The 14,957-nt window shown below is 43.3% G+C and overlaps 1 protein-coding gene across 4 annotated transcripts in view; it reads left to right on the top strand.

The window, feature by feature from the left end:
- The first annotated feature begins 14,045 nt into the window (after positions 1-14,045).
- Positions 14,046-14,957, top strand: part of CRIM1 (cysteine rich transmembrane BMP regulator 1) — a 208,836-nt gene continuing 207,924 nt past the window's right edge. For 2 of the 4 annotated variants that reach the window (XM_088841543.1, XM_088841544.1), the window contains exon 1: positions 14,488-14,955. In XM_088841543.1, the coding sequence (XP_088697669.1) occupies positions 14,625-14,955 (331 nt within the window). In that variant the 5' untranslated portion in view covers positions 14,488-14,624. Of the gene's footprint in view, positions 14,256-14,434; positions 14,956-14,957 lie in introns of those variants that run through there. The other 2 variants (XM_088841545.1, XM_055399525.2) reach the window with 2 other exon arrangements.

The following is a 14,957-nucleotide window of genomic DNA, read 5'->3' as shown; positions in this document are numbered from 1 at the left end:
AAAGAAGGGAGAGGAATCAAATCAACAAAATTAGAAGTTAAAATGGAGAAATCACAACAGACAACACAGAAATACAAAGGATCATAAAAGACTACTATCAGCAACTATGTGTCAATAAAATGGACAACTTGGAAGAAATGGATGAATTCTTAGAAAAGTATAACCTTCCAAAACTGAACCAGGAAGAGATAGAAAATCTTAACAGACCCATCACAAGCAAAGAAATAGAAACTGTAATAAAAAAAATCTTCCAACAAACAAAAGCTCAGGACCAGATGGCTTAACAGGTGAATGCCACCAAAAATTTAGAGAAAACCTAACACCTATCCTACTCAAACTCTTTCAAAAAATTGCAGAGGAAGGTAAATACCCAAACTCATTCTATGAGGCCAACATCACTCTAATGCCAAAACCAGACAAAGATGCCACAATAAAAGAAAACTACAGGCCAATATCACTGATGAACATAGATGCAAAAATCCTTAACAAAATTCTAGCAAACAGAATCCAACAACATACTAGAAAGATCATACATCATGACCAAGTGGGCTTTATCCCAGGGGTGCAAGGATTTGTCAATATTTGCAAATCAATCAATGTGATACACCACATTAACAAATTGAAAGATACAAATCATGTGATTATCTCCATAGGTGCAGATAAAGCCTTCGACAAAATTCAACATCCATTTATGATAAAAAAAAAAAAAACCCAGAAAGCAGGCATAGAAGGAACACACCTCAACATAATAAAAGCCACATATGATAAACCCACAGCAAACATTATCCTCAACAGTGAATAATTGAAAGCATTTCCCCTAAAGTCAGGAACAAGACAAGGGTGCCCCACTCTCACCACCACTACTATTCAACATACTTTTGGAAGTTTTAGCCACAGCAATCAGAGAAGAAAAAGAAATGAGTCCATATTGGAAAAGAAGAAGTAAACTGTCACTGTTCACAGATGACACGATCCTCTACATAGAAAACCCTAAAGACACTACCAGAAAATTACCAGAGCTAATCAATGAATATAGTTAAAGTTGCAGGATATAAAATTAACACATAGAAATCCCTTGCATTCCTATATACTAACAATGAGAAAACAGAAAGAGAAATTAAGGAAACAATCCCATCCACCACTGTGACAAAAAGAATAAAATACTTAGGAATAAATCTACCTAAAGAAACAAAAGACCTATATATAGAAAACTCTAAAACACTAATGAAAGAAGTCAAAGTTGACACAAATAGATGGAGAAATATACCATGTTCATGAATTGGAAGAATCAATATAGTGAAAATGAGTATACTACCTAAAGCAATATATAGATTCAATGCAATCCTTAACAAGCTACCAACGGTATTTTTCAGAGAACTAGAACAAATAATTTCACAATTTGTACAGAAATTTTTTTAAAAATGCAAAAAGCCAAAGCAATTTTGAGAAAGAAGAATGGAACTGGAGGAATCAACCTGCCTGACATCAGACTATCCTACAAAGCTACAGTCATCAAGACAGTATGGTACTAGTGCAAAGACAGAAATATAGATCAATGGAACAAAATAGAAAGCCCAGAGATAAATCCACGAACTTATAGACACCTCATCTTTGACAAAGGAGGCAAAAATATACAATGAAGAAAGACAATCTTGTTAACAAGTGGTGCTGGGAAAACTGGTCAACCATGTGTAAAAGAATGAAACGAACACTTTGTAACACCATACACCAAAATAAACTCAAAATGGATAAAAGATCTAAATGTAAGACCAGAAACTATAAAACTCCTAGAGGAAAACATAGGCAAAACACTCTCTGACATAAATCACAGCAGGATCCTCCATGACCCACCTCCCAGAGTAATGGAAATAAAAGCAAAAATAAACAAATGGGACCTAATTAAACTTAAAAGCTTTTGCACAACAAAGGAAACTATAAGCAAAGTGAAAAGATAGCCTTCAGAATGGGAGAAAATAATAGCAAATGAACCAACTGACAAAGAATTAATCTAAAAAATATACAAACAGCTCCTTCAGCTCAATTCCAGAAAAATAAATGACCCAGTCAAAAAATGGGCCAAAGAACTAAACAGACATTTCTCCAAAGAGGGCATGCAGATGGCTAACAAACACATGAAAAGATGCTCAACATCACTTAGTATCAGAGAAATGCAAATCAAAACCACAATGAGGTACCATCTCACACCAGTCAGAATGGCTGCTATCAAAAAGTCTACAAACAATAAATGTTGGAGAGGTTGTGGAGAAAAGGGAACCCTCTTACACTGTTGGTGGGAAAGCAAACTAGTACAGCCACTATAGAGAACAGTGTGGAGATTCCTCAAAAATCTGGAAATAGAACTGTCATATGACCCAGCAATCTCACTGCTGGGCATACACACCGAGGAAACCAGAATTGAAAGAGACACATGTACTTCAATGTTCATCACAGCACTGTTTACAATGGCCAGGACATGGAAGCAACCTAGATGTCCATCGGCAGACAAATGGATAAGAAAGCTTTGGTACATATACACAATGGAATATTGCTGCTACTGCTAAATCACTTCAGTCGTGTCCGACTCTGTGTGACCCCATAGACGGAAGCCCACCAGGCTCCCCCGTCCCTGGGATTCTCCAGGCAAGAACACTGGAGTGGGTTGCCATTTCCTTCTCCAATGTGTGAAAGTGAAAAGTGAAAGTGAAGCCACTCAGTCGTGTCTGACCCTTAGCGACCCCACGGACTGCAGCCTACCAGGCTCCTCCATCCATGGGATTTTCTAGGCAATAGTACTGGAGTGGCTTGCCATTGCCTTCTCCGCAATGGAATATTAGTCAGCTATTAAAAAGAACACATTTGAATCAATCAGTTCTAATGAGGCGGATGAAACTGGAGCCTGTTATACAGAGTGAAGTAAGTCAGAAAGAAAAACACTAATATAGTATATTAACACATATATATGGAATTTAGAAAGATGGTAACAATGACCCTATACATGAGACAGCAAAAGAAACACAGATAAAGAACAGATTTTTGGACTCTGTGAGAGAAGGCGTGGGTGAGACGATTTGAGAGAATAGCATTGAAACATGTATATTGCCATATGTGAAATAGATGACCAGTCCAAGTTCGATACATGAAACAGGGCACTCAAAGTCAGTGTACTGGGACAACCCTGAGGGATGGGATGGGGAGGGAGGTGGAAGGGGGGTTCAGGATAGGGAACACATGTACACCCATGGCTGATTCATGTCAGTGTATGGCAAAAAACACCACAATATTGTAAAGTAATTAGCGTCATTAAAATAAATTAATTTAAAATAAAGATCTCTAGTCATTTCCATTCTATTGTTTTCCTCTATTTCTTTGCATTGTCCACTTAAAAATCTTACATTTCCTTGCTATTCTTTGGAACTCCGCATTCAGTCGAGTATATCTTTCCCTTTCTCCTTTGCCTTTTGCCTCTCTTCTTTGTCCAGCTATTTGTAAGCCCTCCTCAAACAAACACTTTGCCTTGTTGCATTTTTTTTCCTTGGGGATAGATTTGGTCACTTCTTCCTGTTCAGTGTTATGAACCTCTGTCTATAGTTCTTAGGCACTCTATCAGATCTAATCCTTTGAATCTATTTGTCACCTCTATATTGAATAGTCAATAGTCAATCTATTTGTCACTATATAATCATAAGGGATATGATTTCAGTTTCAGTTCAGTTCAGTTCAGTCACTCAGTCGTGTCCGACTCTCCGCGACCCCATGAATCACAGCACGCCAGGCCTCCCTGTCCATCACCAACTCCCGGAGTACACTCAAACTCATGTCCACAGAGTCGGTGATGCCATCCAGCCATCTCATTCTCCGTCGTCCCCTTCTCCTCCCACCCCCAACCTTTCCCAGCATCAGAGTCTTTTCCAGTGAGTCAACTCTTCGCATGAGGTGGCCAAAGTATTGCAGTTTCAGCTTTAGCATCAGTCCCTCCAATGAACATCCAGGATTGATCTCCCTTAGAATGGACTGGTTGGCTCTCCTTGCAGTATAAGGGACTCTCAAGAGTCTTCTCCAACACCACAGTTCAAAAGCATCGATTCTTCGGCGATCAGCTTTCTTCACAGTCCAACTCTCACATCCATACATGACCATGGGAAAAACCATTGCCTTGACTAGACGGAGCATGGTTGGCAAAGTAATGTCTTTGCTTTTTAATATACTATCAAGGTTGGTCGTACCTGAATGGTCTAGTGGTTTTCCCCACTTTCTTCAAGTTCAGCCTGAATTTTGCAATAAGGAGCTCATGATCTGAGCCATAGTTAGCTCTAGGTCTTGTTTTTGCTGACTTCTGACAAAGAGCTTCTCCAACTTTGGCTACAAAGAATATAATCAATCTGATTTCAGTATTGACCATTTGATGGTCAATAACCTCAGATATGCAGATGATACCACTCTAATAGCAGAAGGTGAAGAGGAACTAAAGAGCTTCTTGATGAGGGTGAAAGAGGAGAGTGAAGAAAACTGACTTAAAGCTCAACATTCCAAAAACTAAGATCATGGCATCCGGTCCCATCACTTCATGGCAAATAGATGGGGAAACAATGGAAACAGTGACAGATTTTATTTTCTTAGGCTCCGAAATCAATGCAGACAGTGACTGCAACTATGAAGTTAAAAGACATTTGCTTCTTGGAAGAAAAGTTATGACAAACCTAAACAGCATATTGAAAAGCAGAGACATCTGACAAAGGTCCATATATTCAAAGCTATGGTTTTTCCAGTAGTCATGTATGGACGTGAGAGTTAGACCATTAAGAAGGCTGAGCGCCAAAGAATTGATGCTTTCGAACTGTGGTGCTGGAGAAGATGCTTGACAGTCCCTTGGACTGCAAGGAGATCAAACCAGTCAATCCTAAAGGAAATCAACCCTGAATATTCATTGGAAGGACTGATGCTGAAGCTCCAATACTTTGGCCACCTGATTCGAAGAGCTGCCTCATTGGAAAAAACTCTGATGCTGGGAAAGATTGAGGGCAGGAGGAGAAGGGGGCAACAGAGGATGAGATGTTTGGAGGGCATCATCAACTCAATGGACATAAGTTTGAGCAAACTCTGGGAAATAGTGAAGGAAAGGAAAACCTGGCGTGCTGCAGTTCATGCGATCACAGAGTCAGACCCAACTTAGCAACTGAACAACAACAACAAGATGATCAAGATGCATTAAGCTATCAAAGATAATTAATGACAGAGAATATAGATATCATATCAATATACTAAATACAAAACCAAAATATTAAAATATACCTTAAGATCCATTGAGAAATCAGAGGAGGTGTTGATTTAAAGTCTGTGGATGTAATGAGGTTGATGCTAGTGGGAAGGCTTCAAAGAGGAGCACACATAGGCAGTCTTGACAAAGAGATTTGGAGAGGAAGCAGTATGTTCTGAAGGACTTGGAAAAAAGAAGGAAAATGGGGATTTGAAGCGTCTCCTTCTTTAATGAGTTGCACAGGACCCAGGACCTTGGTGACCCATAAAAAAGTCATGCGTAGAGACTGTCTATCGGAGAAGGCAATGCCAAGCCACTCCAGTACTCTTGCCTAGAAAATCGCATGGACAGAGGAGCTTGGTGGGCTGCAGTCCATGGGGTCGCTAAGAGTCGGACACGACTGAGAGACTTCACTTTCACTTTTCACTTTCACACATTGGAGAAGGAAATGGCAACCCACTCCAGTGTTCTTGCCTGGAGAATCCCAGGGAGGGACGGCGGAGCCTGGTCAGCTGCCGTCTATGGGGTTGCACAAAGTCGGACACGACTGAAGCAACTTAGCAGCAGCAGCAGCAGAGACTGTCTAAGACTGTGGTAGCTCAGGAAATAAAACTCACTGGGTAAACATGATATATTTAGCTGACCATCCTCTTATTTGAGTAAGTGGAAAGTTTTGATATTACTTATTTTATTGCCACTAATCAGTACTAACAAAAAGTCTTTTGGAACACCATAATATTTAAAATATTTTAAATGCCAGGATTGGTAACCTAGTCATTATTTATTCATTATACAGTCTACAGACAAATGCAAGTTAGTAATAAGTGCATGTCAAAATTGCATCTTGTCTGAGAATGTATAATAATAGCAAATGTAAGAATAAATGGTTAATGTTATTTCTATTTAAAATAACAGGTTAGGCTAACTGCTATAACAGATAAGCCCCAAATCTCAGTGACTTACCACAGTAAAGATTCATTTCTCACTCAAATTACAGACTCCTGAGATTCCGTGAAGTAGGTATATGTGAATGTATCTGTATATAGGAGATCTGCTTCATGCAGTCATGCAGGCACTCAGGATCTACTACTTAATGGTTTGAGATTCTTCCAGGGCTTTAGGATCCCCCATAGTATGCTCTGCAACCAGCTAGCTGAGAGAGAAGAAAAAAATACACAGGATTGTGGAAAATACACAGGAATAAAGGTAAACCTGGACAATGTCCCCACCACACCTATTTATATTCCAGGTGCCCATCTACTGAAAAGAAAGTGCCAAGTGTTGTCTAGTTGTGTGTCCAGAATGAAAGAAGGAATATGGATATTGGTAAGCACTATCATTATCACCAGAAAATAGGTAATAAATTCTCATTTCAGTGACAAAACAGCTTTATGATATATAGCCTATGAATATAAAAAATCAGGATTCTGATGAACAGTATCATATCAGAATTTACGTTGAGATAAGTGATGTCTCTCCTTTCTGCTGTTACTTGGAAAAGCTGTATGTTTATTGCATGAAAGCCACTGATGACTCTCACTTTTTTTTAAATTGAGATATAATTGACATATAACATTATATAATTTACAGGTGTACAACATAATGATTCAATATTTGTATATGTTGTAAAGTGATCACCATGTTTTAAACTCTTTTTTAAAAAGATTTTCTCTGGAATATGTGTTGGTTCTTTTAAACATTCACAACAAATATCCATTCTTAGAGGATGAATTTGATATCATAAAAATTAAATTACAATAAGTTGGGTCAGATACAAAGATTAAACAATGAGTTTTATTTTTTCAAGAGATTCACAAGGCAATTCCAAAATACTTTTATAATGCATTGAGTAATGATATCACTGTTGAAAAAAATATAGCTGTATTTCTTAACATAGATGCCATTTTTTGTTGTTTAGTCACCAAATTGTGTCTGACCCTTTTGCAGCCCTATGAACTATAGCCCGCCAGGCTCCTTAGTCCATGGGATTTCCCAGGCAAGATTACTGGAGTGGATTACCATTTCCTTCCCCAGGGCCTTCTTCCCAACCTGGGGATCAAACCTGAGTCTTCTGCATTAGCAGGTGGATTCTTCACCACTGAGCAACCAGGGAAGCCCAGATGCCATTTAGATTTGGGGAAAGGCATCTGCAGTTTGGATCTATGAACCTTCAGGCTGTTCAAACAAGGAAACAGAACAGGCGGCTAAGTAACCAGAGAATATGGGGAGGTGGGTAGCACTGCAAGAGTGAAAATCTCTTTATCGCCATAGCTCAAGAGTCTCTCCTCAATTTTCTCACTCTTGTTTTTTCTCAGACATTGAGAAGAATGCTCATAAGCAGAGAATATCAACTAAAATAGCTTTACCTTTTGGATGGATCTCATTTATTCCCTTTCATTAGTTTGGTTTTATAAAAAGTCCTTTCTTGGGAGAAAATTTTTAATTAAGGACATAACACTGTCCTTTAAAATCCTACTGCATACAGTTTATCAGGCTACATGATTTGTTAATATGTAATATTAACATATTTGATGATTCATAGTTACAGCCTCCAAATACTGAACATTTTAAAGCGTCTAATAAAAGAATGAATGCAAACCAAAAAATAAATTTTTTTTTAAGTTAAAAGGAAAAGTTTTGCAATGTAATGTGCTTTCCAACCAACAGGGAAAGGTTTTTAACAAGGCCCTCTACCCTGGGGAGATGAGTACTTTCACTAAATGTTGGAGGGAATGTGTGCTGATAAGAGTTTGTAGGAGGCAATTTGGCAATGCATGTGAAAAAATAGCCTACTTTTGGACCCACAATTATCAATTCCAATTTAGGAAATGCCCAAAGAAAATCATTAGACAATTTGTAAATCTGGCTAAGTAGGAACCCATTGCAGCTTTGTTTATGACAGTGGAAATATAAAATAAACAAACAAAAAATCCTAAAAGTATATTATGTCATGATTAAATATAACATAGTATACCCATTCAATGAAATGATATTCAGTGATAAAAAGGATGCAGTTATTGACCCTAAAGATCAATATGACCCGAAAAATTAATATGCTATGTATATGAATATGTAAAAAAGCAATCATAAATTAGGATGACTAGTCCATCTTTCATTTTATACTGGATAGGGGAAAAAAAGCCTTCAAGATGTATAACAAATGTTATTAGAGTGGTTTATGGGTAGCATTAATTTTTTCCTTTAAAAAAAACCTTATATTTTCTCAACCTCCCCCTCAATGGGCACATATTTATAAAGAATATATACTAGGAGTAGTATTGCATAATGTGGATTCCTGAGCCATACTGCCTTGTTTTGCATCCCATTTTTTCCTTTTATATAAATATTCTATTGAGCATATAATTTAACCTTTCTGTATCTCTGGTTTCTCACTGCAAAATGCAAGTAATTCTGTACCTGCCTCATCAGGCTGGAGTGAGGATTAGAAATGGTAATATGCTATGTTGTGCTAAGTCACTTCAGTCATGTCTGACTCTTTGTGACACCATGGACTGTAGCCTGCTAGGCTCCTCTGTTCATGGGATTCTCCAGACAAGAATACTGGAGTGAATTGCCATGCCTTCCTCCAGGGGATCTTCCTGACCCAGGAACTGAAAACATGCCTCCTGCATTGGCAGGCAGATTCTTTACCACTAGCGCCACCAGGGAAGCCCCAGAAGTGGTAATTACCCAGAAGTGGTAATACACCCAGGTAATTAGTCAATATGCATAAAGCAAACACTATATAAATATTGTAATTCAGTAATTAGGAAAATAATGGAGCTATTTCCATTTTTAGAAAAATACAAATCACTATTTTTATATGCAACTTAGTGAAGAAAGCAAGATACCCTCATAGATACTAATAATTTTAAAGTAGTTTCACAAAATACAGTAAAACTGCAAAGGAAAGCAACCTGCCACTCCTCAAATTACTGCATGAGGCAGTTAAGTACACTAGGTTCCAAACAGGAAAGTCACAAATACAGTTCTGAGCCCTTGCAAATCACACAACCTCCTGTGCCTCTGATTCCTCAATTATGAAGTGGAGCCCACAGAGGCATTGGAGATTCTTTAAGGCAATGGCCTTATAGGGCTATTCTCTAGATTCGTTAAAATAAGCCATGTGATGTGCTTATTAGCAAGCTCTCTGTAAAGGTTAGTTATTATTATTATCATTATTATTAGTGACTACCCTTGAAAATAAGTCTTTGACTGGAATGGGTCCAAGAAAATATCACAAACACCCCGAGATTAGACAGAGTGCCAAAGTGGGACCAAACGACTGATCAGAAGAAGAAGAAAAGCAAGTTTCTGGTCTGGCAGATGCTGCATAGAAATAGGTGCTGAGATATCATAGAGCAGGGATCCCAACTCAAGCATAAAACCCAAGGAGACTCTCAAGTGGAAGGACTCTAAAAATAAAAAGAGAACAACCATTGTATCCACACTGTACCCTGGGTGACTGGTCTTCTGCATTCTGGTCTCCCTTTTACAGAGGAGGAAACAGATTCAGAAAAGATGAACACTTTGTTCAAAATGGTGTGTAAACAGCAAAGGGAGGTGTGTGTGGAGGTGGTGGTGGACAAGATCCTAGGCTAAACCTTAAAGAGAATCTGTGCTCTGTGCACATCCTTGCCAACTCTGGAGCAGCGGTCATAAATGGGCGGGACACATAAGACAGGGACCACTTTCTCCCTTGGTAAAAATGAGTCCAAGTACCAAATTCAGAGTCCAAAATCAGACGCTTAGCCCCCAATCTCGGAGAAGGCAATGGCAAGCCACTCCAGTACTCTTGCCTGGAGAATCCCACGGATGGAGGAGCCTGGAAGGCTGCAATCTGTGGGGTCGCTAAGGGTTGGACACGACTGAGCGACTTCACTTTCACACATTGGAGAAGGAAATGGCAACCCACTCCAGTGTTCTTGCCTGGAGAATCCCAGGGATGGGGGAGCCTGGTGGGCTTCCATCTATGGGGTCACACAGAGTCGGACACGACTGAAGTGACTTAGCAGCAGCAGCAGCAGTAGCAGCAGCAGCCCCCAATCTAGGGATCCTCCTGTGTCACTGAAATGGCCAAGCCTAGAAGACTGAGAATCCAAGTGAATCCAAGCTGAGGAGGAGCAGAAAGATGGGGGAAGAAGGTGAAGGCAGTTAGACTGCTTGTCCTGGTTTTGTCATAGATCTTTCTCGTATGTATGCAACATCTTTATAAAACAACGAGACTTTTTCCGCAACTCAATTCTAAGAGTCTGTGTGTCTGACTCAAAAGATAACTTCTACATTTCTATTTTCGTCTCAAGAACAGAAAATCCGCACAGCAACTTCCTAGAGCTGACTACAGTAGAGAGGCTAGGCTAGATAGACACTGTATCTAGGGAGGAGGGCCTTAACACTAGGTCTGGCTATTTTATCATCTCATTTCCACTTGCTGCTAGGCCCTCAACTGGACACTGATTCTCAGTCATTTTCAACGATGTAGCAAACCCCTCCCCTCCAACCCCCGCATCGGCCAATAGAGGGCGGACTGTCTCTTCTTCCAGAAGTCTACCAGCCACATAACTCTGATTCCTTTTCCTTTCAGAACTATTCGGTACCAAACCCACCCCACCCCAGTTTAGAAGACTCTCTCCTTCCCCAACCAGCCCTTTCAAGTGCTTTTTTTAAAAGAGGCATTTTCTAAAATCTAGAGAAAAGGGCGACAGATGGAAAAGTTCAAACAACCTTTTGTCTGTAATTCTTCCATCCCTCTCTTTCCACTCCTGTACTCACACGTTCTTAGAAGTTCTGGCCTCTCCAAGAAGCTGACAATCTAATGGGGGTGAATCAGAACTATTTAGAGAAAGGCTTATGTTACAACATATTTATTTACATATTATATATATATATAAGCATTTGTAATATAACATGATAAATGTAAGCAGAGGTGATTACAAAATGCTATAGGGAATAAGCTAAGGGAATAAGCTCAAGGCGCTTCCCAGAAGAGGAGGCGTTAAACCACATTCCATGTATGCTTCTAACTCTTACATTTGTACATGCCTTTCAGGGTCTGTATAATCCCCCCCAGTTCCCTCTCTCCCTGGACTCCCAGTTGTCACCATGTTGGGCCCACCTAATCTCTCTTCTGAATCTTTAGTCTGTTTTCTGAAGATGAGGGAATTCTTTTGTGTCTGAGCCCCAAATTCATCGCCTTGGCTTCTGGCCACCTACTGTCTCTCCTGGATCCCAGAGGGGAAATGGCTATTTCATAACTGAGCTCCTATTTTACACCCTGTTTCAGATAAGCTGCCAGGCCCTTGCAGGTTTCTTATTTGCCACTAGTTACGAAGGGGACAACAGAGAATGAGATGGCTGGATGGCATCACTGACTCTATGGACATGAGTTTGAGTGAACTCTGGGAGTTGGTGATGGACAGGGAGGCCTGGCGTGCTGTGATTCATGGGGTCGCAAAGAGTCGGACATGACTGAGTGACTGAACTGAACTGAACAGGCTTTAAGGAACTATGCTTGTTTTCTCTTTTGTTTCTCTATTAAGGCTATGGTAAAGGACCATGTGTAAGGAATTTTCTCAGCGGTTACATCCAAATTAGTGTACATTTGACTTCAATTCCCATGAGGAGTCAGACTATCACCTGTGTTGATCTACCTTCCAGAAGGTTCTACCTCTGGAATCCCAGGAATGATGTCCCTTGCTTGTGTTCAATCTCCAGGTTTCTCTAACTTTAATATATTGCCTTTAAAAATAAACAAACATAAAAGCAAGACCATGGCAATGATTCTCTTTTCTTTCAACTACAGTAGCTTTCTCACTTCTGTATTTTTTTTTCCATCACCTGACCTTGGCTTTTCCTCTTAAGTCCTACAATGTTATCTGCTACATTTTAATAATGTCTTTATACTTGCATTTGAACAGAAATATAGATAACCTCCTCTGCAAGAGTGGAAAGGGCCTTTTAACACAGCTCAATGATGACAGCTTGTTGGCAAATCCCACGGTAGAGTACTGGTGCCTTGTTGGGGTCCAAGAATCATGTTTAACAGCGTTGTATGTTTTATTGTTCTTGAATTTTGCTAATGGAATATCAAGCATACCTGAAATGATTTTCCCACTTAATACTTATAATTATAGAACCTTAGGGTATGAGGTCCTTTGGAGATCATCTAACCTGACCTCCTACACAACTGCAGGAACTGTCTCTACAACATCCCTGGAAATGAGTCATCTCAACAGCTCTTTAAATGCTTCCAGAAAATGGTATGCTCACTCCCCACTTTCCACTGCTGATAATCAGTGATAATTAATGAGCCTCTTCCCCTTCTCAGGACAAAGAACTGTGATTGGAGAAATGTTTAGTTTTCTGATTCCAATGACTGGGGAATCTTCCACTGATACCTTTGGCTTTTCCATTCAGGATTAGAGTGGTTAAACCAAAATGTTTATAAGAAGTATAAATTTGTTCCGCAAACAGAAGATTTCAAAGGCATCTTTGTTTCTTCTCTCCTTACACTGCTCTGCTATTAACTTTGGGTTCATTAGTCAGGATTTTCAGATCCACTTGGCTGCCGCCTTCCTGCAGCCAGACCATCTTGGATCAAAAGGTCGGCAGGCCATTCCCATCTCACACCTGCCACAAGATCTGATTTTTCTTTTCCCCCACACTGATCCTAGTCACTTTCTGTTAATTCACTAATTTTATTGACCCTATAACACATCCTGTGAATGGTGGGCCATTACAGAGCCTATCACTTCGAGATGCTTTTTCTGACAGCGACAGATGAGAAACAACCTCCACACGATGCATTCTGCACCCCTCCAGCTGCTTCTTTACCTGGTTTAACACAAAGAACATCTTCTTTATTAGCACATTCACAGAAAATGAAAAAATTAAAACCCACTTTTGTCCACCACCTTGGGGAAAAGGGGGCAATGACAGATGACATTAATGATGCACGAGATATGCAGGTCTAGTCATGTCAAGACTTGTAGTAATCCAATTCGGCCTTACTCAAGGGCGAAAAATTCACCTCTACTTTCCATCCGCCCCCTCCTTTAACGAAGCACCTCGGCACAGACGGCAGAGCGACAAAACACACCAGGATGTGGACAGCTAAAACGCACTCGAGCTCCAGCGGCCCCCAACAGTCTTCCCTCCGGTATATCTACCTAGACCTTTTAAAGCACTTAATTAATTCGCCAGCAGCTTCGCTGGAGACGTCTCGAGCGTTCCGAGACTCCATTACATAATATCTTTTACAAAGTCTATTCCCAGCTCGAGTGGAAGATGGATTCTCATCCAGTTTTGCAGAGGTTCCATGCGTTTTGCTTCCCTCGCCCGGGTTTCGATCGGGCGGGCGCCCCAGCCAAGGGCTGCAGCCTTCCCCTCCGCCCCGAGCTCCGGGTTCCCCGCCACTCTCCGAGCTCAAAGCGTCTCCCGGAGGTGCAGCTGCCTCGCCCTCGGGACTCCCAAGCCAGCCACGGTGGCCCCGAAGGCGGGCGGGCGCCGGGGAACGCCGCGACTCTCGTAGCTCGCCGGTGCGCCCGAGCCGCAGCGCGCCGGCGATGCCGTAGCGGGAGAGGCGCGCGGAGACTCGGCCGCAGGGCCGGCTCGGTGCGTCGGGCTCCGGGAGGCGGCGGGGGAGGAGGGGGAGGCGTGCGAGGGAGGAAGGGCCGGGCCGCCGGGGAGGGAGGGCGGAGGGGGGAGGGGGCCGGCCGGGAGGGGTGGGGGGGCAGCCAATGAGCTGCGCGCGGCGCGGGGCGGGGGGGCGCGGGCTGGGGGATGAGGTAGGATGGGGGAGGGCGCAGCCCGAGCGGCGGAGGCTCGAGCCATAAACAAGCGCCCGCAGGAGCGGCGCAGGAGTGAGGCGAGCCGGGCGCGCGGAGCGGACGCCGCGGACCTTCTGCTGCGCCACCGCGCCCACTCGGCGGCTCGGGAGGCGGGGACCGGCCCGGAGGCTGCGCCGCTGCCGCCGCCACAACCACCGCCGCCGCGGAGGAGGAGAGAGGGAGGAGGCGCCGCCAGCCGGGGCTGGAGCCGAGCGCAGCCGCCGCCGCCGCCGCCAGAAGTTTGGGTTGAAGCGGAGCTGCCGGGAGGAAACTTTTTTTCTTTTTTCCCCCTCCCTCCCGGGAGGAGGAGGAGGAGGGGAAGCCACTGCTGGCGCCAACGCTAGTGGGCTCCGGGTCGGCGCGGCCCGCAAGGGGAGCGGGGGCCTCGCCCCGCCAGGGGAGGCGCGCCCCGGGGGCCCCGAGGGGGGCGGCGAGGACCGCGGGCTGCGGGTGCGGCGGCGGCGCGTGTGCCCCGCGCAGGGGAGGGCGCCCGCCCCGCTCCCGGCCCGGCTGCGAGGAGGAGGCGGCGGCGGCGCAGGAGGATGTACTTGGTGGCGGGGGGCAGGGGGCTGGCCGGCTGCGGGCACCTCCTGGTCTCGCTGCTGGGGCTGTTGCTGCTGCTGGCGCGCTCCGGCACCCGGGCGCTGGTCTGCCTGCCCTGCGACGAGTCCAAGTGCGAAGAGCCCAAGAGCTGCCCCGGGAGCATCGTGCAGGGCTTCTGCGGCTGCTGCTACATGTGCGCCCGCCAGAGAAACGAGAGCTGCGGCGGCGCCTACGGGCTCCACGGAGCCTGCGACCGGGGGCTGCGCTGTGTCATCCGCCCCCCGCTCAATGGCGACTCCATCACCGAGTACGAAGTGGGCGTCTGCGAAGGT

Source organism: Moschus berezovskii, chromosome 11 (assembly GCF_049115385.1).
Source record: "Moschus berezovskii isolate FMDL1 chromosome 11, NW_MosBer_1.0, whole genome shotgun sequence".
In the NCBI taxonomy this organism is placed as follows: domain Eukaryota; kingdom Metazoa; phylum Chordata; class Mammalia; order Artiodactyla; family Moschidae; genus Moschus; species Moschus berezovskii.
Note: the sequence above shows the minus strand (reverse complement) of the source record. Positions and strands in the feature narration are given on the sequence as shown.